This window comes from Dromaius novaehollandiae, chromosome 2 (assembly GCF_036370855.1).
Source record: "Dromaius novaehollandiae isolate bDroNov1 chromosome 2, bDroNov1.hap1, whole genome shotgun sequence".
Lineage (NCBI taxonomy): Eukaryota > Metazoa > Chordata > Aves > Casuariiformes > Dromaiidae > Dromaius > Dromaius novaehollandiae.
Window position 1 is genome coordinate 39,151,101 of NC_088099.1, and position 23,597 is coordinate 39,174,697.

The following is a 23,597-nucleotide window of genomic DNA, read 5'->3' on the forward strand; positions in this document are numbered from 1 at the left end:
AATATAAGGTAGAAAAGAGATTCTGTATACAATAAACTATGTACTGCATATGCATAATTAGATTGTCAGATCACTGGGTTAGAAAAGTTATTTTTGTGCCTTTGAAGGGGACTCAAGAGCTCTAAGTTAAAGCATTGTAATGTTGCATTATATTACTTATTTGTAGATAGAGAAATCTACTTTTGAGGGCTGTTTAAGGGGAATAGATAATTTAAAAAAGCAGAAATTTTCTCAGTATCTTTTTTCAATGTAAAATAACCTGATTCCAAGAGGAAGATTTCTTTTAAAAAGTTACACTGTGAAATCAATCCTGTTATCAGCCATACATATCAGTCCTTAGTGCATTGGCCAGTTTTGGGGTTTAGAGATTGAGCGAATTAGAAGAGCAACTGGCTCTCTCTTCAGGCTTCACAACTTGTTTTTAAGACTTGTCCCTCCTCCCCTATTATCAGGTCTACTTTTTGTCCACTGAAAATAGAAGGGAACATTGCTTTTGAAATTCTGAAGGGCAGGTGGCAGGCAGAGAATTGTAACAGAGCCAGAGTGGACTTCTCTGGTCAGCAGTCAATGGGGAGGGAGGGCATTTAAAAACCAAAGACCTTGCAGATGAGCAAAAGCAACTATCTGAATGGAAGGAAGGCAAGAAAACAATTCAATGCTTCAGTAAGAGAGCAGTTTTTTTCTGCAGGGAGCAAAAAGACAGACCACGGGTTAGGGTTAGGGACCTTATAGATTAACTTCAGGTTATTTTCTGGCTAATCAGAGACTCAAAGTAGGATATTACAATAGTAGTCCTGACAACTTACATGGCACTGTAGTTCCAAACCTAGTCGGATTCAGTACTATAAACCTGTTCTTCAAGCTTCTTCGCCCCACTCCTTGGGCCCCAATTAAGACCAGTGTTTTCCTCTGAAAAGGAGGCATTTTGGCTACTTCCTCATATATCTGGATTTCATGGCGATCAAATTCTACATTGAAAAGTGTACAAAAAATAGTTAATGCTCAGTCATTACTGCAAGAATAATTAAGCTTAAGCAGTTCTGTTATATATTAATAGAACATAAGTGAATATAAATAGCACTCAAAAGACTTAAGTCCAATGTAAGCTTTCTGGCTTTAAATCAATATTGGAATACATATGCTGCCCCTGAAGCGGGGGCACAAAGTGAGATTATTACCTTTACTTCCAAGAAGAACTTTGTGGAGTGATCAGAACTGGAAAATTGTGATTACCAGTTAGTGAGCTTTAATGTTTTTTCTTTTTTAAACACACCACTCTGCTCTGACTTCCACCTACTGAAATACATACTCAGCACCATCATATCTCCACTGGTCACTATTCCTTTTAAACCTCAAAAACTATCTGATCTATCAAATTTATAATCAGATATTTTACAGCATATTTTTCCTTTGGATATATTAGATTATCTGCAAGTTTAGAAGCCTAGAGAACTTGGATTTTTATGTAATATTAAGAAATACCTGCATTTCTTGTGGTGAGATACATCATCTTTTTCTTTTTTTTGCTGCTTATTGTTCCGCAGAAAGGCCCTGGAAAAAACAGATTGAGACAAGCTCACCATTTTTGTTAAATGTGTTTTCTTGAAGCTTATTTACATGAATATATGCAAGTTTAAATTAATTAAAATTACAAGGACTATTTTGAAGAAATAATTATGTTCCTTTCTAGAATTTTCCATATCCCAGGGAAAAATCACATCTATTTTCACATATTATATGGTATAGTAAGAACAAAACACTGAGAATAAACTTAGTTTACCAGGAAATTTTCTAAAAAATTCCAGAAAAATGCTTGAAATACTTGTTTATGATATTAACTTTTAGTGCATATTATTAAGAAAAAAAGAAAAAAGAAAAAAATAGCTAATTCTATGGCTTTCCCACCTCATTTAGCTTTTCATCAGCAGGTAGCAAAAGTGATTCATGTATCTATGATGACCAAAAGTATACTTTCACTTTTTTCTAAGCCAAAACCAAAGTTATTCAAATATAATAATTAGCATTTACCAATATTGGCGTATTCTTAAATAGCAATTTCAAGTTTCTATAATAGCAGGAAAAGGGAAAAAATGGAGTCAGAGCAAAATATGTTCCTGAAATTCATGAAATCTCACCTGAGTTGTCCCAGTCCCTCCTAACAAATGCCTTTCTTTTCTCTTCCAAGAACTGGCTAGGAATAAGTCCTGCACTTCCTCCTTCTTTGACATGACTAGCCTGGAAAAAACGTTAATAAAAATATAGATAACCTGTGAGAAGCACTTTTCTCATTAACATTTTGATGACTGACTTTCATACTGCCAGTATGGTGCCAGTATACTGTCAGTTTCTCAGTGGTGAGTGCTGATACTTTTATTGCAGAGACTTAGAAATTCAAATTCACACGTAGCTTTTAAAATTTTGCCTTACAGTAACAGTAGCTTGCCACTGAGGTATTAAAATTCAAAGAGCTTAGATAAAACAGACAAGTTTCACTACTGATTCCTATTCAGTTAATAACCTCCTAGAGCTATAAACCTTTGGCATCGAAATCCTAGATAGACTTCCATAGTTCCAAATATTGAACTCCCAAGTGGCAAAACTCAGGACTTTCTAGTACACAGACTTATTTTGTATTCTTGTGCTGCTCCAAACAGGCTCCAGTGCAACTTTTTAACTGTTATGTCACAAACAGAGAATTTCATTAACACATATCTAATCATTCCTTCAAGCTTCTGCACTACAGAACTACCAATTTAAATCTTAGTAACTAAGTAGTCCTGGTAATCTACGTTTGGTAAACATTCTCTATCAACATCATTTATAAAATTAATTAGTCCATGGCAGAGCTAATGATCAGCAAAGTTAATGCATACAAACACCCAGTTATGAAATGTTGTATTTTTTCTTCTCTGTAGCTGGTAGACCTGTCTCTTGCCAACAGGAACTGTATGCTTTTCAAGTTGTATTCTTTTACCTATCAGTGACTAACTGAATTTTTACACTCAGCAAGTTTTCAGTAACAGTCTAGTATTCTTTGACTGTCCACTAACTTTTTTTCCACTGGTATAATCTGCATAGTATTACTTGCAATACACTATATTGGCTTAACACATTTCTTTCTTTTCCCCTCCACTCATAGAGGCTGTTTAAGAGACCTTTTGATTTACTTCGCCTGGGTTCTGTCAAGTTAAAAGCTGGAGAAATTTGAAAAATAACATAGAAGACAGCATGTAAGCTATTGCAAACTACTCTGACAGCATCTAACTCCTAAAATTAATCAACTTAGCAGTAACAAATTTTCCACATCTTCCCCCACTGCCCCTTTTGTTCTTTCTCTCTTAGTCACTTACAAGTAATAGAATTCAGCAGAGCCACTGAAGTGTTTTCAAATATTTTTGTTGCTCTTCAGAGCAATATATACATTGCTCATTTAAGTAATGTTTGGCCCACTATTCCTTGTTATCTGGCATAGGGTTAGCAATTTAGGGGTGGAAAGGGAAATTAATACTGCTAAAATCTTAGCCTGGATTGCCACTGCTATTTGAACATCTCAGTTGAGAAAAGGTACTGATGATGTTTAATTGTGTGCATTGTGTTTTGGAAAAAAAAAAAGAAAAGAAAAGATAGTATAAGCATTGGATTACATTTCTACTGAAGGACTGAATGAAGAAATACAATCTTAAAGCAGGATGAACTGTTACTATTTGAAAGTACCAAACACTGATTATGAACATGCATGTTACAGCTCACAGACACTGACCACCACTGTGGAGATAAAAGATATCCAAAATATTATTTCTCCAAAATAGCTATTCTCACCCCTCTTCAAATCCACAGGGTTAATTTCCCTCTCTTTCTCCTCAACTCTGAGCACTCAGGAAGAGGCCCACTTCTTCCACAGTCACTGTCAGGGAAGGCTTACCACAATTATTATAGTAAACCTAAGACTTTCTGCTAGAAATTGTCCACTTAAAACTGATTTTGGAAGTTCTAGGCTTATGATACAAGAACAAAGACAAATAAATAGTAGCAACAGCAAAAAGACAGTATTACATATACTACTGAAAACTGAATAGTATATTTCAATTTTTGATATCTTATTAGCTTGAAAATGGATTATAGTCGATATAAGAAAAAAAATTTAGATTGTAAGTAGTTCATTATTTAAAGAGTTCCTTATTAATGCAACGAGTGAAGCTCTCAATTTTTTTTATAGCTATAAAAAAAAAAATTTCTTTTATTGTTTTACCAACCTGCCACCAATTTGGATCTTCCCGGTTTACAATCTGAAGAATTTCTCCTTTAGAAAATTTCAAACCTGCTTCTTTGCATGGGATGAGGTTGTCATTATATGGATTATAATCAAAATGACACTTCACAAAAACCTGAAATGTGTAAAAATTTACAAAGTTTGAAGAATACAAAATACATTCTTGCTACTTTATTTGTCAAGCTGAAGTAATGCCTTTAGTTACAGCCTAAAGTTTGACATGATCAAATTTGCATTTGACAAGTAAAATACAATTTATGGGAGGAAAAAAATTGCAAATAGTACACCAGCTGAGAGAGTAAAATTAATCTTCAGTGCAAACCTTGGCTGAAGGAGCTTTATGACAAAAATAAAAAGCCAACTGTTCTGTTGGGACAGTGTATTACAAAACACTAATTTTTGCATTTCAATATACACATCTCAGTATTCTGACATTAAGTTACTCAAAAACTTATACATCTCTCATAATGTGAGCAGTGCCCTCAAGGCTTATGGAGTCTTAAGTATTAATTTTGCCATGACCTCAAGGTTTTAAATAAGATGTGACTGCTTAAGACTCAAATTTGATGCAAGGGAAGAAACAGTGAATTGTTTCAGTAGACTGGAGACATCTTTGTTATTCAAGAGGGCAGAAAAAAGTCAAAAGGAAGCAGGGTACCCGCCTCAAATACAGCACATTCATATTGCATCTGCTCAATGTAAGCACAGTCTAATATACTTGTGGACATTAAGACCCACTACCTAAATGTGTTTCAGATGCACTGATTTAGAGCAACAATTACTTCTGCAATGGAGAAACCAACAAAGCACAGCAACAATAAAAGGATTAGGAATAGCCACCAAGTTCCCACCTAAAGTCAGTGAGTCATACATCAAGCCAGTCTGTTGAATTCAGTATGTTTCTGAATTCTATGCAACAGATTACCTGGACACTTGCTCATGTTAATACATGTGGTTTACTGTGCTTGTGGCTAGGTCGTGGGAGGTTACTAGGTGCCAAAGATCATGCTTTAAATTATACAAATGCTTATCAGACTTAGATTCTAATATGATTTTCTTAAGCAAACTTCTATTAGGTGTGACCTGAATCTACTGAATAATCCAGTTTCCAATGTGTACCTACAGGGGAATACAGATATCTGCATTTTAGCCTTTCTGCTAACATCATTTGTACAAAAACAATGAAATCATGGCTAATCCAAAATCTTACAGTAATTATATGCAATAAAGTACCAAACAGAAATTGTTTTGACAGAAGTTGTTAGAAGTGCGCTACTAACCTGTTGAGGAATAACAGTGTCTCTATAGCTGGGGAGAATCTTCAGAGTGACACTTCCACTAATATTTTTCAGCAGTTCCTGCAATTCTTTTGGATTGTTTCCAACCTCATGGCCATTTACCTCTTTAATGATGTCACCTACATGCAGAAGACCTTGTCGATCTATCATTCCGCCATGCAGGATTCGTGCTATTACCAGATCATTGTTCTCAACTTTAAATGTAACACCCTGAAAGAAGTACATGACACCTAGTTTACCATTTTTTGAATTCCACTTTCATTTTACCATTACCTAAAGCAAAAATATACTGCTATGGGATGTGCCATCTCCCTCCCTGCAAGAAAACACTGACAAAAATGGTTACTACACTGTAAGAGTTCCTAATATACAGGTATGTGTCAAGTGACAGAAAAGTGCTTTCACACAAGGGTTTTATATGACTGAACCATGACTATATTGCTCTTGATTGCTATCCTGTCATTTTGTATTAGGACCAAACAGATGTCATGTTAGTCAGTTATGCTTCCAAATCATTCTGCCTAGTGACTGTTTATTCATTATCATAAATTCTTAAAAGGAACAGCACAGAGAATACACAGATATCTTCCTATTTCAACCTCTCAGTACTGATCCTCTTATCCCTTCAATTACACAACACGATAAAGGAAAGAATCAAAAACTTAATGCAATAAATTAAGCAGATGCAAACACTTTCACTTACACTCATCTGCAATTACTTACCAGTGGCTCTCCCGCTCTTTTGTGAATACCAAGGATACGAATAGCATCTACTGGAACGATCTGGTTGTTCACCGAAGAATTATTGATTTCTGGACTAGAAGGAGGGGAATCATAACATTTTGAAGCCACAATATCATGCGCTTCCAAGAGTGACTGCAAGGGAACAGAAAAAGCCTTTTTTAAATTATGAAATAACCAAAAGGATTTAGTGCTTAGTAACCACTGAAACTGCCTGTTTAGGGCTTAAAACCTCTTACTTCGCATGGAACATAGCAAAAATTAACTTTCATGTCCATATGAAACGTAAGTACTCACATGGCCTGATCACTCTACTATCTTGACAAACATACTTTTTCACAAACACAAGTACTTTTTCTTAAGGAATTATAGCAGAAATGCAATGAATTTGAGAGGAACATGCTAACTTACAGGGAAGAAGATGGAAAAGGTATACTTAAAATAGTCTTTCACCTAGCGAGACTGAATCCAAGCAAACAGTTAAAGTACAACAAACAACTGTCCAAAAAAAACAAAACAAAACCAAAACCACCCCACCCTCCTCATGAGTTGATGAGGATAACTCATCATTAGATACTTGTGTTTAATGTATTAAAATTTCCTCTAGATTAGCTTGGAAGTAACTGTAAATTAAAGATAATTATAGGTATGCAAGGGTTTCTGGCAATCTGCAGAATGAGTACTTTCTGCTTGTATAAAACCAAAGCAGAATTCTAGCTCCAAATAGGTTATAACGAATCCAAGCTGACACTTCACTTTTTGGAAGACAAGAGCTCAGACGTTATAGTTAACAATGTTTTCACTAGTCCACATACATCAGTACAGACCAAAAAGAGGAGATCCAAATAAATATAACCATCTTTGGAAGAAAATACGATCTAAAGTACCTTTTATAAGAAAGTCTAATTTAAGATTAAAGAAAAAACTTCTAAGATAATACATACAGGTTAAACGAGAAGTCAAACATGAAATTATACTTGAGACTTTCTGTCTTAAAAGAGGAAAAAGAGGCACACTATAACCACCACATACGGTGTTCAAGATAAAGCATCTTGCACCGTACAGTCTCACTGACAGGTATAGGAAGAGAAAGGCAAAAAAGTGGAGGCGATGCCTACTAGACCTATCTTGCCTCAAACAACAGAGAACTTTGTTTCAAGCAGTGACCTGATGAGATACAGTCATAAGCTAGATCACTGACTGGCGTCAAGCAAGTAGCCAGAGAGAGCACCAGAGGAACAGGACATCATCAGAACTAGCAGTGGCAGTGACATGCATATGCGAGAGGAAAACAGCAAACAGGACTAGAAAGTGGGGCAGGTGACATTTAAGCATTTCAGTTTAACAATTCTGCCAACTGCTAACCTAAAAGCTCTGCAACTGTTTTAGCTTAGTGCTAAGCTCAACAAGCCAGCCTTGCAAGGCATCACAAACCTAAACAGTTATTTTCAGCTGCCCCCCAAAAATAAACTACATAGTGACCCTGCTGATACTTCAACCTGAAATTAGGAGTTACTAACTCACTGATTCTGCCCTTTCCATTAAAGCTGCAAAGACAGCTGGTTATTGTGGCTGCTCAGATGCTGTAGACATAAACCAAATCAAATGAATAGGAAAAACAATCATTTATTTAAATCAAGCAGCTGTCAGATGGTAGCAATTTCTAGTTCTTCATTATCCAAGATGCATCCAATCCAGAAAACAGGATAACAGATCTCTGACTTGCCAATGTTTTCAAGCAACATTCTGGATCTTTCTATGTTTTCAAAATGAAACCAGCTAGGACCAACTACACATTTTGACACATTACCGCAGATGACACCAGGTAGATGCATCAGGAAGATACTTACAGTTTTCTTCTTGGTCACATACTAGAAGAAGCTGGTCCCAAACCTTCTTGCCATAAACCATTTCTCATGGAGCGTCACATGTAACCATGTTTGTATATACCCCTCCCTCCCATAATGGTAGTGTACTTCATGGAATATAATCTGATCCACAGTCAAGGATGACTACGAAAAGGATAGCCTGTGCTATCCTTTTCAAATTAACACGCTCCACAAGATTCTTTCCTTCTTAAAAACTTATCCCTTTCTGATCATATTTCCTCACTCAGTTTCATGGATAAGCATGAATTCTTTCAACTGCTCAACTCGTCAAGTATCTCTCAATCACAATATCTTTTTCATGCTATTTACATGATGGCTGAGTCACAGAAGGACCATCAGGGACAGTAAATTGCTGCCCACAACTATCAAATGGTTTCTTTGAGAAAAGAAGTTTATCAGTTTGTTTAAAACAAACCATGGTCCATTAACTACCTTCCCATACCTAACTCTCACTTCTGAGACTCAAGAATCTATACCAGTTTTAGCAGGCTGTTTCCAGTCCAGCCAGGACACAGAACATAGTCCTGAAGAACATTTAAGAAACAAAGTCACCTGGTAACAGAGTCCATGAATTTTTATCCATTGTCAGACTGCTCTCCAACATTTTATGTTGATCACAATTACCTTCTTAATTCAGCAGTATGGTTGAGTGATTAGAGAAATACATCTAATAGAATTCATGGTGAACGTCTTCAAGTGAAGCATGGACTTCACTTGCTTCTTTCTTACAATATCTGAAAAACAGTGGTATCCTCTGCTCCTGCAACTCTGGAGCTCCCCTGAAATCTGACCTTTTCCATATTAGAGTTAGAACATTTATAAAACCACTATCAGAGCCTGCAAAATGGCATGGACTAAATAATCAATATGTAAAAGATGATTCAAAGTTTCCTCCATACAGTATACTTAAACAGCATCAGCAGGATATCCTAGACTGGATAACTGAAGGAATGTTCTCATACAAATGAAATCAATGCTTAAAAGCACTCTCTGCACATCAAAAGAGAATGGCACAATGGACACATTCCTATGGCAGACACTATGGCCCCTTTTTGCAAGATACTGTCATTAATCAGTCCATAAGCTTAGAATATATTCACTTCTTTACAGTAATTCTCTGTAGCTGTACTTATTTGCCAGTTAAAAAAAAATACAATATGTAGTTCATAACTCAGGAAGCCCAGAAACATTAAACACATCCAACAACTCTCTTCAGCGCTGAAGGCAAGTTCAAATTCAGGAATTTGGTTCCTCTAACCCTCCGCCCATCTCCAAATCCTCAGCACGATCAAGTTATGAGGTGTTGTTTGTCCCTGTATGACTACAACTTCCCAACTATGTTCCACTAGAACAATTAAATTACAATTTTTGGGGGGTGGAGGGAGATGCACAGAGGCAAAAGAACTCAGTGTTCTCAAATTCAGGACTCATTTTCTAATACTTCAGGCCTCAGAAGTGCTTAAAACCTTTCCCCTCTCCTTTTAAGCACTAAGTATGTGTTAGTCTTCTCTGACAATATTGTTTAAAAATAAGAATAATCAGCAGAATGTTTGCTGCTGATGTACATGGAAAAAAAGAGAAAAAACTTTTTTAGGGTTGCTTTAGTACAATGACAATCATTTAAGAACTTAGAGAAATCAGTGGGGGTTGATAAGGGGACATGAGTATCTGGGGAAAAATAACTCTATAAATTAAGATCTGTCTAGGAGGCAGCTAAAGATCACTTTTCTAAATGAAACTTATTTTTAAGGTATGATTAGCTATTAGAAAGCTAACTATTAGGAGAAAATATTGGCTGCTTTTCAGATTAAGTATTTTACTGCCACTGCAAGCTATTATTTAGGATGAATGGCTTGTATAAACTCTTGGAAAGGGGAAAGTAACTGAATGAGTTCTTCCAGAAGCAGCAGAAGTGATTCTTCTGCATGTTAGCTCTCCCTCTCTCATCTTTCTTTCACCACTCTGGCAGTGCAATACTTTCAACTCCTCTCTCTCCCTCAAGGCACCATCTCCTGCCACCCTTCTTTCTGCTCTCCAGCAAGTCTGGTGAGACTTGCTATAGTTTTTTTTCCATGTAGTGCAGTTGGCTCTTCAATACACACTGGCCTGACTGGCCAGCCATCAATACTGTGCAACTCGTAAGAACCTACTATCTTCCATGGTTTGATCCTCTGAAAAGTTTGGTTAAAATTAGTCAAAAGGCTAAAAAGTGGAAGGCAGGAAGAAGAGAGATATGAAAGGAGAAAAGACGGAGGGGAGGGACAGACAGTCAGACGTGGTAGTGTAACCATACATGCATCTTTACTTAAGTAGTGAGCCCTCCCCGGCCCAAACATTCTCCCTCTCTGCCCACGTATATTCTGGAGAACTGTGAAAAAAAGATCTACCTCAGAAATGGTAAGTTCCATAGCTGAGTATTTTTAGTACTAAATAATACATTAAAATAAGCTACTGCACCGATGACTTGTATACCACCTTTGATACCTGTATGTTCAGATAGGTAACAACAGCTAAGATGATGCTGTGATAAAACAGTACCATTCACTTGTAAAACATAATGACCCTCTAACACAGTTACATAATAGTGTCCATGCAACTTAAGTCAACTTATTCAACAGTGGCTTACTGTGCACCTTTACTGCCCTAGAGAAAGGACAGAAAATATATTTTCTGTAATTAAAAAACATATTTTATTTTTCCATTCTTCCTTACAGGTTCCTTCTTGTAGAATTTGGAATATTCCTCCCTACAACAAGTAGGATAAAACGGATAGCATGTACTTAATTCTTGAGTAATTAGTTAATTTTCTGTTTCCTCCTTATAGAGGAGCACATAGCCTCCCCAAGCCTCAGAAAGAATACTGTATTCACATCTTGGTCTGCAAATCTTTTTAGAAGCTCTTCCAGACTGGCCATGACTATGATATCAGTTAAGTAAAGACTTATTTGAAATAATACCACTTCACATTCAGTTGTCTTTACTACATGCTTCCAGATGGGGAACTGAAGCACAAAACTGGGTGCCAAAAAGCACACCCTAATTTTAGGTTTCCAAAATAAATCACATCAGGTGAATTTTTTAAAAGTAACTGACTAGCTGCTTTTTTTCCTCTATGCAGCAGCCAAAACTGCTCATTGTTTCAGCAAATGAGATTAACAGTTTCACAACAGAAACTTAGAGGGAGAGAGAGAGAGAGAGAAAAAAAAAGCAGCCTCAATCTTCATTTTGTTTAAAAAAAAAAGTCTATAATTCTGACCCAGTGAAAGATAGGTTAGCTCTCCAGGACAGCATTTAAAGTATCTTAGCCATTAACTTTCCTATAAATAAATATAAATATATAATATATATAAAAATATGTAAATAATATCTAATACATATCATATACAGTATAAAATATTAATGTAAATATATAGTTTCTTTTAACTTCCTACCTGATTCTTTGTGTACAGCACAAGATTTGCAGCAAATGAAGTAGGAAACCCTAGAAATAGCTTATTTCCCTTACGTATCTATGACTCATCCCATAGTACAGTGAAAGAAAGAGCATGCAACCTTAACACAGCATGCAAGAAAATTATCATCAATTTCTAAAATGTGTTCCAGGGAAGAGTCAACAAACCACATACCAGTAGGTCTGATATTGATACTATGCAAATTAGAAGAAGTTTCTGTAGAAAACAGAATTATTGAAGAAAACAGATTGTGCAAAAGCATCAATACAGCTTTAACAAAGGAAAGTCACACTTCGCAAATCTAGTATTGTTCTGTGGAAGAGTCACCAAACACAGCATAGAGACAGATACAGTTGACAGTATACTTCAAATTCCAAAAGGCATTTGACAGCGTCCCTTATTAAAGTCTCTTAGAGAAACAAAGCCAGTATAGGATAAGAAGGTAGGCTCTCAAGTAAATGAAAACATTGGTTAAAAGACAGAAAAATGGAGGACAGGAATATAGGTTTAGTTTTCATAGCTAATGTCACCTGTGGATCCCCACAGGCATCTTGGCTCACTTCTACACCTGCCAATGTACTGACATGTCACACAAGCGATCTAAGAAATGGGTCTGAGAAGTGAAATGACAGAATTTGCTGATGCTGCTAAGCTATTCAGGGAGTACAACAGCTGACTGAAACCTGCAGGAAGACCTCATGAGCAACGAAGTGAGAAAAAGGCAAACAAAATTCCCCATAGATTGCACAGAAAAATACAATCCTAACTTAATATTAACTGACAGATTCAGGAATCTTATCTCAGAGGCCAGCAGTCCTAAAAAATAAATAAATAGCCTCTATGTTCAGCAGCTGTTAAAAAGGCAAACCAAGTATCAGGAATTTTTAGACAATGAATAGGAAATAGAATGGAAATTATTATACCCCTGCATAAATCCATGCTGTGTTTGAGAAGCTATATACAGCTTTGGCTCTCTCCCTTTTGAGACAGACAGGCATATACATGTGAGGTCTCTGTGACAGGTCTCTAAAATCATGAAGAACATGGAAAAGCTCATTAAGGAAAACCATTCACTCTCTATAGGAACAAGGGGATATTAAGTGAAATTGGCAGGAGACAGGCTCAAAAACAAAAGGATGAAGTTCTTCACTGTGCTATAGGATGTTGCAGATGCTAAATTTTTATATGGGTTCAAAAAACAACTGAACAAGCTGATGGAAGAGAATTCTGCTACAGGTTACAAAAAAGAATGATGCCACTTCTGACTCTGAGGAAAACAAAAACAAAAAGAATACCCCAAACAATGAAGCCTCAGAAAATATTTTGGAAGGTATCACTATTGGCTTGCCCTGGTTGTACAGTCTTCTCTAGATGCCCACTACTGGGGGCAGAGAAGGAAAACAGAGAGATGCTTGTTAAGTGAACCTTTAATGTACAATTAGAAAGCACAAACGAAAGATCAGATCAAAGTTGCAAAGTTCAAATTCTCTAAAATCCCATTAAAAAGTGTAAATATTGATGTTTGTGTTCACCAGCTACATGTATACTTTTAAATCAAGTGTGCAAGTTACTGAAGTCTGAACTAACAAGAGTAACTGACACCAGCACTTTGTTGTGTCTCTGTATACAAAATATGAACACTGAACAGGAATGCATGCTGGGTTTGCCTTAGTATTGGCTATTCATCCCAATGAAAATCATTCTGTCTCCTATAGCCATTTCCAGTCTCTACCACATAGATTATTCGCCCGGTTGGCCTCTGGTCTTTCCCACCTCTCTCCAGAGATTATTGCTACAGTGCCTTTCAGCATCAGGCTACTTCAGCAAGTTCTTCACTCATTAAGTCTTTTTCATCTTCTGATTCAGCCTCTCTGCCTTGTCAGTTATAGTTTCTCTGCCTAATACAAAGGATCTTTGTCAGGTCTGTCACTGCATTAGTTAGCCCCTAGTTCTGATCTTTTTGCATTGCAACTACCAATTCCTCCAAACTCATCCTCTCCCTTTCCAATTCCAATTTCTGCTAAAGGGATCAAAGACTGATCAGAAGGTTGATTCACCAGTCAGTCTGCAAATCATAGTCTTTGATCCCTTTGATATGATGTCCCTTTGGACAAACAGGAAGAGCACAGGAGAGGCTAACATCTTGCTCTTCAGAACAGGCAAAGAAGTGTCAGAAATCAGAAGAGCTATTGCCCAGAAAGTTGAGCTGTTAAAGCATTCCCTACTTCCAATAGGCCATAACATGGCTTAACAGCATTTCTGATGTCTATCAGACTTTAAACCACAAAGCAACTCTTCGCTATGTGTGTGTAACATATAACTTAAATTTAGAAAAGCATATGTTTAAACTCACATACCTAAAGATGTTACAGTTATTCTATGCCTGTCTGCCAAAAGAGGCATATTCATACTGTGGAAAAAAGTTTGCTTTTGTTCTTCTGTAAGATACCTATAGCTAAGTACTAAACCCAGCTGAAGTCTGGCTATAAAATCCAGAACACATCAAGAATTTACAGAGCTTATTATCCATAAGCATCAAGGCCAGTATGGAAGCTGGTAACAGTATGCCAGTCATGGAGAAACGTTTGCTTTTGACAAGTATATGTCCACATTTCATTTGCATAAAGCAGAGCAACAGGAAGAAGGATGCAGAACTTTCAACTTAAGCTGCAGTGCAGACCTCTTGTCATAACAGAATCAGGTTCATTCACTCTGCAAACTATACGCCTTACATATGAGTATAAATGTAAATACTTAAGAGAAGTGCAGAATGGTTAGAATCAGGAACTGAGGCTACTTGGAAATGCTAATAAGGATGGAATCTCCAGTGGATTTTTAATGCCATCTTAAGAAATCTCCAGTGAGCATGCAGAAACTACATTTTTGTCCAAGATTTAAAACAAAAACTCAAGTAGATTTTAACACAATGCGTGAAAATACATTTGAGAAGATAAAATACTGCTCATTCTTGACCCCACATGGCTTCTGCTTTACCTTTCAACAAGAGTAAAATCCTAGGCAAGACAGTTTACTGCAACTATTTTTATTTGTTAGGTTGCGGTTGTTTTTGTTTTATTATCATACCTAGATCTGTATGTGTACACTAATCTAATAAATGGGCAATATACAGAAAAAAATGGCACCTGAAAATGAGGTTCCTTGAGTATTCCAACTAATTCTGCAATATTTTCATCTTTATTTACTAAGGGACTTATGTCTTCAAGAATTTCATTCACCAACTCCAAGTTGTTGTCACTGACTGCCTCAAGTTTAGAATCTTCCAGTCGCTCATGAGCCTGTAAATAAAATAAGTTATTATTTATAACTTATAATAAGTTTCAAGTAAACAGTACTTCCAATTCATATGACTTTTTCATTAATTTTTGGTGCATCCTTCAGCAGGAAAGCCAGAACTATTACATATAATCTAACTGTATATTTTATCCTCAGAACTGCTGAAGGGTTTTGCATGCTTAAGTGCATGACCAGACAAACTCTCTAAGCAGCATCTGTCAAGAGATGCCTGCATGTCTATATTTCCTGTAACCTGAGAGGCATATACACTAAACAGTCTGCTCTCAATAGCACAGCACTTCACATCTTTTCTGCTTCAGAACCCAGTGAAGTACATGTTCTAGAAGAGCAAAAAAGCAGCTCAGGGATCTGCTCAGAAAAAAAATAAGGTCTGAACGAGAAGCATTTACCCGAGGCTCCTCCCACTCAAATATCTTCAGAAAGTCAAATTCGGAAGAAAAGTTGCATAATTTTTCACCTCTTTCTAGAGATACTGCTGCAGACATAAATCTTCCCTAAACATAGCAGATATTTGAATTCACTGAAAGGTAAGAGCTTTGAGCAGCAAGAGGAACACCTCACAAATCCAAATGCTTATTTACTTATTGCTTATCCAATGCAATTTGCTTATTTATTGCAGGCAGTGCTATATCATAAAATGACGGAATCACATGAAGCCAAAAAAACAAAAAACAAAAAAAAATTCTATCAGGTAGTTAGGGTTGAACATGAACATCAGTAACTAACAGGAAAATGCATTTTACAATAATTTTTACTGTAATTTTTACTTCCCTTTTCCCTCACGAGCCCCCCACCTGGAAAAACACAGGAATTGGAAAACAAGTTCACAGGAAAGGGTAAACTGGGAGAGAGGGAGAGAGGGAGAGAGGGAGAGAGGGAGAGAGGGAGAGAGGGAGAGAGGGAGAGAGGGAGAGAGGGAGAGAGGGAGAGAGGGAGAGAGGGAGAGAGGGAGAGAGGGAGAGAGGGAGAGAGGGAGAGAGGGAGAGAGGGAGAGAGGGAGAGAGGGAGAGAGGGAGAGAGGGAGAGAGGGAGAGAGGGAGAGAGGGAGAGAGGGAGAGAGGGAGAGAGGGAGAGAGGGAGAGAGGGAGAGAGGGAGAGAGGGAGAGAGGGAGAGAGGGAGAGAGGGAGAGAGGGAGAGAGGGAGAGAGGGAGAGAGGGAGAGAGGGAGAGAGGGAGAGAGGGAGAGAGGGAGAGAGGGAGAGAGGGAGAGAGGGAGAGAGGGAGAGAGGGAGAGAGGGAGAGAGGGAGAGAGGGAGAGAGGGAGAGAGGGAGAGAGGGAGAGAGGGAGAGAGGGAGAGAGGGAGAGAGGGAGAGAGGGAGAGAGGGAGAGAGGGAAGGTGTACAAAGAATTTCTCCCCAAGAAGACCTGTAATTTCTACCTTGATGGCTTTATTCTAGACAGAAGAGTGAAAAAAATTAAATGCATCTTTAAAAGATTATCCAAACTGCATTGGAAAATATTATTATAAACTTAAAAAAACATGCTTATTGCTTGCCTTTTTTTTTTTTTTTTTTTTTTTTTTAAGGTCTGAAAGAAAAGTGAGCTTGTATTACTCATGGCACATTTCTGTAAGTTTCTTTTTTGTCCCTTTTGCGATACTTCACATAATGGTTAGTCTTAATAGCTAACTAATAAAAGAAAGTGAAAAGGCTTTTGCAGTTCTGTCCCGGCCTGAATTGAATCTTCAAAAATAATCTGGCCATCTCAGAGTCCTAAGAATTGCCCATTCTGTTAAAACTAGCTCTGCTAATAGAAAAAACAAGGTTTATATGCTTTCAGAGAGAAACTGATGTCGATGAACTTCATGAAATTTGTCTTTTTGACGTTATCCTTATTTAGTTCTGCTGGCTGGACTGAGTTTCTGATTTAATTCTGAAATAATTACAAAAGAAAATACCAGTGTGATCAGGCCATGTGAACACAGTTAAAACCTTTCAGCATCCTAGATAAAGCAAATTTATAGTTAAGAGTCTGTGTTTCCATTACCAGTACTGTATTTTTAGTATCTGCTAGTCATTAAATTTCTCATAACTGTATTTGGCCATTAAAGTACAAATATCAAGAGATAAGAAAGAAAATATGCTTTGCAATGAACATTTTGCTGTTGATAAATATTAAAGATGAAATATGTAGCAAATACTGAAGTTGGAAACAACTTTAAGCAAGAAAATGCTTTTTCTTACTCCTGTAAATTCAGCACGCAAATCTTACTCTCAGCAGTCATCTAACAGGTGAAACACTTCAATTATTTCTGATTTTATTGCTATGCATTTTTTCCCACTTTCATCCAACATTTTCTGAATAGCTGAACAGAAGCAAATTCTTACATGAATTCTTCTGAAAAGTTTTCCTTTTCAGATTTTTAGACTCTGCAAAATCCCTGTTCATCAATCCTTTAGCTTTCACAAGTTTGCAAGTTGTGACTACAGAATATTTCATGGCTGCCCAGAGGATTGGCTAGCGTTATTTTCAGATGTCTGTTCATATTAAAGAGATTGCTACATTTAAATTAGCTGTTTTCCTCATGTAAGGAACTGTTAGTTATAGCTATGAATTAAGAATAAGAAAGAAGTGCTGTATGATATTGGCTGCATCACTAACTGATAAGACTAGGTATGCTTTAATTACAAGAAGAATTTTTGTGTCCATAACCTTTACATATTAATAAATGATTGCTACCATCTGTCAAAAAAAGATTTGGACAAAACAAGATCACAACTAAGGATAGCCCATGTCTAATCAAAGGCCACAGTACTATGCTGAGATCCAGAAAGAGGTATGCACTTCATGGAGAAAATATTTCACTGGGTTGATCAGAAAGTCACTCTGAGTCAAAGACAAAAAGAAGATCTGTTTAAGCCACAAGGGAAAAGTAGGTTATTGCTCTCACTTTTCATCTTTAGCAACAATGCTGAAAGTCAGAAGGCATATGGGTCTTGCACACAGTCGTGGTCACAACACTATATTAAAAACAACTGCTTCTAATTTTAAGTATTTTGACATTTTCTTAATAAATAATGTTACCATATTATTTCTGCAGTCTCTGAATTTTTATTTTTCTTCTAGAATCTTCCATATAACAATAAAATAAAGTGCACACAAATTACATTATACCAAATCTGCTATATCTGTGCTCAGGAATTCCTTCAAGTCTGCTAATAAGACATACCTGACATAAAAGCCATTTTTTATACCTCAATCCATATTCCATGCTCACGCAATAGTTAAGAGTTAAAACTTTCCCAAATTCTACTCAGAACAGTAAGCTGAAATACCTTAGCAAGTGATCTTACAATAGGGTTTTCCATAATTCCTTTGAGAAAAATCAAGTCGATTTCTTCAGCTCCTGTTGATGTTGGTAGATCAGTAAGGTTATCCAGGACCTGCTGCATGGCTGCTGACAAACGAAAAACAAAGAGTAAGTACTGACCAAAATAGCCTTGCATAAATAGCAAAAAACTCTGCAACACACCACAATATTAACATTAGAGATGCAAAGCAGCCAACTGCATTGACTGAGAGCAAGTAGACAGAATGGAAAAAGGACTTTTTCTGAAAGAAGGAAATAAGGAATCTATCCAAATCTTTATCATCGCAATCAACTTAAATCTAGGCCCAGCACATTCCTTTTAACTTTCACAGCTACTTAAAGATTGTGAAAAACAGAAACAAGCATAAAACTGTGTGTATGATATGCATAGAGATAACCTTCCAAATACAATAAAATCTCATTCATGACTGTTTTTGTTTAACCTCTCTTTCAGAGAAAGTTTTCAGCTGTCATGCACACGCCAATCAACTACATGTTTTACAGTGCTTGTGTAGGCAGATGTCAGTGTTTTTCAAATGAAAACATATTTGCAAATCTTTTTGACCAAAAAGCGTACTGCCAAGGCAGCTCTTATCTTGGAGACACTTGGGTCCGTCCCCACCAGTCCTTTAAAAACCCCAGTTCTGAGTTACTACAAGTCCAGATAGTGCAGATGCTAGCAGCAATCCAGCACCGCAGCATACTGGAATGGGGAGTATATATTAGAACTAAAGTGCCTTGTGCCTGCACAGTACCCTCAGTGTAGATTTTCCTGGCTATCTACAAACTTAAAAGGACAGCTGCAGCACCTGGGACTGAGAGTGAAAATGGTGCCCAAGAAAAGGTCAGAAGATCCCCACTATTCCAGCTGTCCTGTCCCATGATGTGATTTGCTAGGTGAGTGATGAGAATTTTTTGTGCAACTGTCTGCTTCAACCCTCCTATTTATCATAAGTTGAACAAAATAGTTTTATGTTAGGCAACAGGTTCAATTATAGATTTATGTTAGGCAACAGGTTCATGTGTTCACAAAGCACAGAGTTCTTGCAAATCTGGGCACATGAACAGCCTTAGAAGGGATTTCATTGGTGAGCCCTGAGCTTGCAGAGACAAGCATGTGGCAACTTACTCCAAGCATGAAAAGCAGTTATAAGGTCCTTTATAAGATAAATGGCCTTTTTTTCCCCCTGTTTTTCAACATATAACTAAACATTCTCATCTTGTTACTATTATCTTAGCAGTGAATAATCTATATATTTTTTTTAATACAATATCATTCTTTTAAACTCCTTTTGAATTATACGTGCATGCTCACCAAGCCACATACACAGGTCTACCACAAAATTTTCTGTTGAGATCCCCAACGGCTAAAAAGCATTAGAACAACCAAACACTGTGTACTGCAGTGTTCTGCATGTTGCATAGCTGCATATATCAAGAGAATCAGAAGGCCTATATGTCCCTTCTCCCACACTGGAATTTACCCTGAACTTTCTTTATTGCTTCATAATGAAAGCTATTATGAAAAGCAGCAAAGTAACAGAACAGACAGCATTTCTCAACACCTACTTTCTAATTTCAGTCCTTCCTAGATAATTCCATTCCAAGAAAATATTTTCTCAATGTTCTCTCTCTCTCAAGTGGAACTGATTTTTCAACAATTAAATCATCCAGTATGACGCATTTTACCTAGAGTAGTTTATGTCAAAAGACCGCCCCCCCCCCGTTTTAATGTATTATAACCATGTTCTCACTAAGCATACACTCACTCACTTCGAAAAAATGAATCCTCTGTGAAACTATGAGTAGGAGGAAAAACGACACTTACATCATGCTTTCAGATTTTGACAGTAACACGATTTTTATTCTTTGATAGACAACGTGCTGTTAGCAACCACACAAATTCACGGTGCATAAAGCTGACAAATCAACCTGTACATAGTCCACATGTTCCTCAAACTAAACTGTCACTGTATCTTGACCAGAGGCAGATGTAACCGCCTTCTGTCTCACGATTCCTCAATTCCCAGTTATATATTCATAGCACACTCTTAATGCAGTCATGCAAGCTATGGTGTTTGCAGAAGTACACAGATGTTTCTAACCAATTTAGATTGTATACTAGGTGCTGTATAAACACTAAAAGTGTTACAGATACAACGAGATTTATTACTTTGCATTCTCAACATTTTTAAGGATTATACAAACTATTTTTGAGAGATTTCAAGATAGTACTTATGATTTAAAAAAATAATGTTAGTAAGAATATAAAGCTTCCTTCAGGTCAAAGCACTCATCTCAATTACCATAGGCACTTTCAGCACTTTATGCGACAAAGGCGCGCATAATGAATACATTCCTTATATATCTCAATAATAATAAGCTATTTTCTACCTGACCCTTTCAGAACTCTATATAGTTTAGAATGATCAAATTAAAAGATAAAATTCCTACATAAAAACTTTATCATCCAAGAGCAGCTGTTGAGAGCAACATTTAAGCTTCACAAAAGTGACTTTCAGGTTTTGCGCAGCTAGACAAGATATTTTCAAATGAATGTTTTATTTAATAAAGGTTTCACAAATTCTTATATCAAAACTGCTGAAGCATATTTTACGATTCTTGGAATACAGCAAACACCTTTATCAATATGCAGAGTTCACAAAATTCACAAAAGATGACTCACATCTTAAGAGATCAAAACCAAAACCAGATGTTTTCAGAAACAGTTTCCTATTGTGTGCATTGCCTCTCATGGCAAAAGCTACCAGACTCTCTGACACTGAAAGCCCTCTTAGGTATAACTAGTAGTGCCTCAATATTAAGGGACCACCACCCTCCAAAAAAAAGGGGGACGGCAGGGGGGCCAGGGATGACATATGCCTAAGTTGGGATAAGGTACCATTACTTTACCTTGGACTAGTCCTAATGCTTGAAGACAACTTCAGTCTCTACATTTCAGTGTTGCTAGTTCCCCACCTTACGGGAATGATCTTTATAAGTGGTTAAACAAAAAAGATAATACTGTTAAGTATCCTATTTATTACCAACTGTAAGGTAAAGCAAAAATATTGAGCTTCAGAGAAAATTTTTAAAAGCATCAACAGAGCCTATGTGTCTGCTTTTTATAGTACATGGTAACTAGACACTAGAGCAATGTTTATATGGTTAACTCTTCACTGCTTTCTGTCCACAGGGCAAAAGTTTAGAACACAACCAAATGTTATTTTTCCAAAACTCATCAGGAGCATCTTTCAGCAGCTGGCTTAATAAAAAAAAATACATGGGTATTGCAGACAATTTTTTTGTGATGGACTAGACTAAGTGCTTTAATTTCACCGTTTTTAAATTTATAATGTAAGCATTATGCTGGTTTCAAATGTAGTTCCCATTCAACATTTCGCAGCTCCCTGGACAGAGGTGAAATACTAATATTTGCTCACATGTATACTAATATTTGCTCACATGTGAAAACAGCTTTGAAAGTTTAAGCAACTTGTTCACCTACCTATGCTTCAGATATTCATATGCATACTTTCAAACAATTTCATTTATCCAAAGAATTTAATTGGTTTGGGGGGAGGAGAGGGCAGCAGAGGGTAAGAGAAAGATGCTTTGTTAAATGTACTACAAATCCTCTTTTTCTATATCAATTCAACAGGCTTTTGTTTATTCATTTCTAGGAAAAAATTCTTATTAAACTACAAACAGCAGGAGAAGTTTGTCACTTCTGGGTTTGATCATAATGATCTTTCAGAACAATGTTTTAGTAAGATACAGTTTTCAAGCCTCACCCTTGTTCCAAAAACATCTGCATTAAGAAGCAAGCAACAAGAATATTGTCCTCCCAAGGATATGCAAGTTACTCTTTGAATAGTATGGACAAGACCTGCATTTTTGTTTGCTAGAACAAAAAGGATTTGAGTCACCAGACACTGGAGTTGATAACAGTGGCACTCAAGTCTTCACAGAGAAATTAGTGTTCAACTGCTAAAGCTGCTGAAGGTTGTTTTTTTTTCCCTGAGCTACAGTTATTTGACAGCAACACTCTGGACGCATTATGATCAAGTTTTTATATCGTGTAATTTTTTAGCATATGACCAACATCCACAGACCTGCAGTTACAGGACAAGAACCCATGTTTGTTCTCACCACACTGAAAAAGTTTATGGTGGAAATTTCTGGCAACAGATGAAATCTCAATTTCAGCAAGCTTCCTCCCATGAAACACTTGCAGACACTAAGGAGAACTCAACGTTACGATTTATGGAATACATTGACCAAATATGGCTCAAACTGTGAAACCTCAGGCAGTCTCCACAGATCGCCCAGTATTATCCTTCAGCGCTGTAGCAGAGTATTTGTAAGAAGTGGACACAAAGCTTTAGCAATGTCATTTATTTCCTACTGCCTCCCTCTTAAGAGATTGAGGCAGTAGGAAAGGTGTGTTGGATATGCAAGTATGAAAATGATTTTGATGAAGACTTCCAATAATAAGCAATTTTGGTGTCTCTTAGTTGCCTATGTCCCTACCTCATGAATAGACTCAGGAGCAGTAAATCCGGAAAGAAACCTTAACAAGAAACACTTACTGAGAATTTGATATAAAACTGCAAACTTGAACAAGCCAGGATGCTAGATTTAGCAAGGCACCAAACCCATGGGGTTTTCACCTATTCCCAAAGCACAGTGGATTCTTCAGCTGCTAAATTATTCAGATTTATCACTAACAGATTACAAATATTTGGCCTTTTCTCTTATTGAGCTGTAGATTTTATACCTACAGACAGTCACCTACATAAGGTCAATCAAGGAAACTCCAGTTATCCTTCCAACCTTAATTTCATAGTGCTTAACTCCACATGCAACATTTTTCAATATAAATATTTTAAATAGCAGCCTTAAAAACTGCTTCACATTTTTTTTTCCCTGAGAGAAAAAACTGCAGTTCTTTTAGAAAAGTATCTTATCTTTCAGCAGCACAAACGAAAGCTGAAGACATAAGTACTCATACAGGGAAGTTTTACTCTGAAATATCAGGTCCTACCAAGACAGAAACAGATGGAACCAAGGCACTTAAAGGTCACCAAATCTAAATATCCTATCAAAAACTGCTTTTTCAAACTTCCATCTCTTCCTCATCTTTGCCCCTGAAATGCAGATACAGAGTACTTGCTAAACTGGATTTACATGGGGGGGGGGGGGGGGGGGGAGGCGGGAAGACCTGTAGAATTTGCATGCTAAACCTAAGTCAGGCATACAAGAACCAAGACAGAGTGAACGCACACATAGCCTGGTAAGCAGCAGAACTGCATAAGCCA

At 36.9% G+C, this 23,597-nt stretch overlaps 1 protein-coding gene across 2 annotated transcripts in view; it reads right to left on the reverse strand.

Moving 5' to 3' along the window:
* The window catches only part of PALS2 (protein associated with LIN7 2, MAGUK p55 family member), a 61,740-nt gene that overhangs the window by 11,085 nt on the left and 27,058 nt on the right, over positions 1-23,597 (reverse strand). Inside the window, exons 2-9 of one of the 2 annotated variants that reach the window (XM_026103764.2) lie at positions 18,242-18,360; positions 14,794-14,946; positions 6,292-6,444; positions 5,551-5,778; positions 4,254-4,385; positions 2,136-2,235; positions 1,483-1,551; positions 807-968 (exon numbers count right to left, since the gene is read on the reverse strand). In XM_026103764.2, coding sequence (XP_025959549.1) covers positions 807-968; positions 1,483-1,551; positions 2,136-2,235; positions 4,254-4,385; positions 5,551-5,778; positions 6,292-6,444; positions 14,794-14,946; positions 18,242-18,358 — 1,114 coding nt within the window. In that variant the 5' untranslated portion in view covers positions 18,359-18,360. Of the gene's footprint in view, positions 1-806; positions 969-1,482; positions 1,552-2,135; positions 2,236-4,253; positions 4,386-5,550; positions 5,779-6,291; positions 6,445-14,793; positions 14,947-18,241; positions 18,364-23,597 lie in introns of both variants that reach the window. The other variant, XM_026103763.2, reaches the window with a different exon arrangement.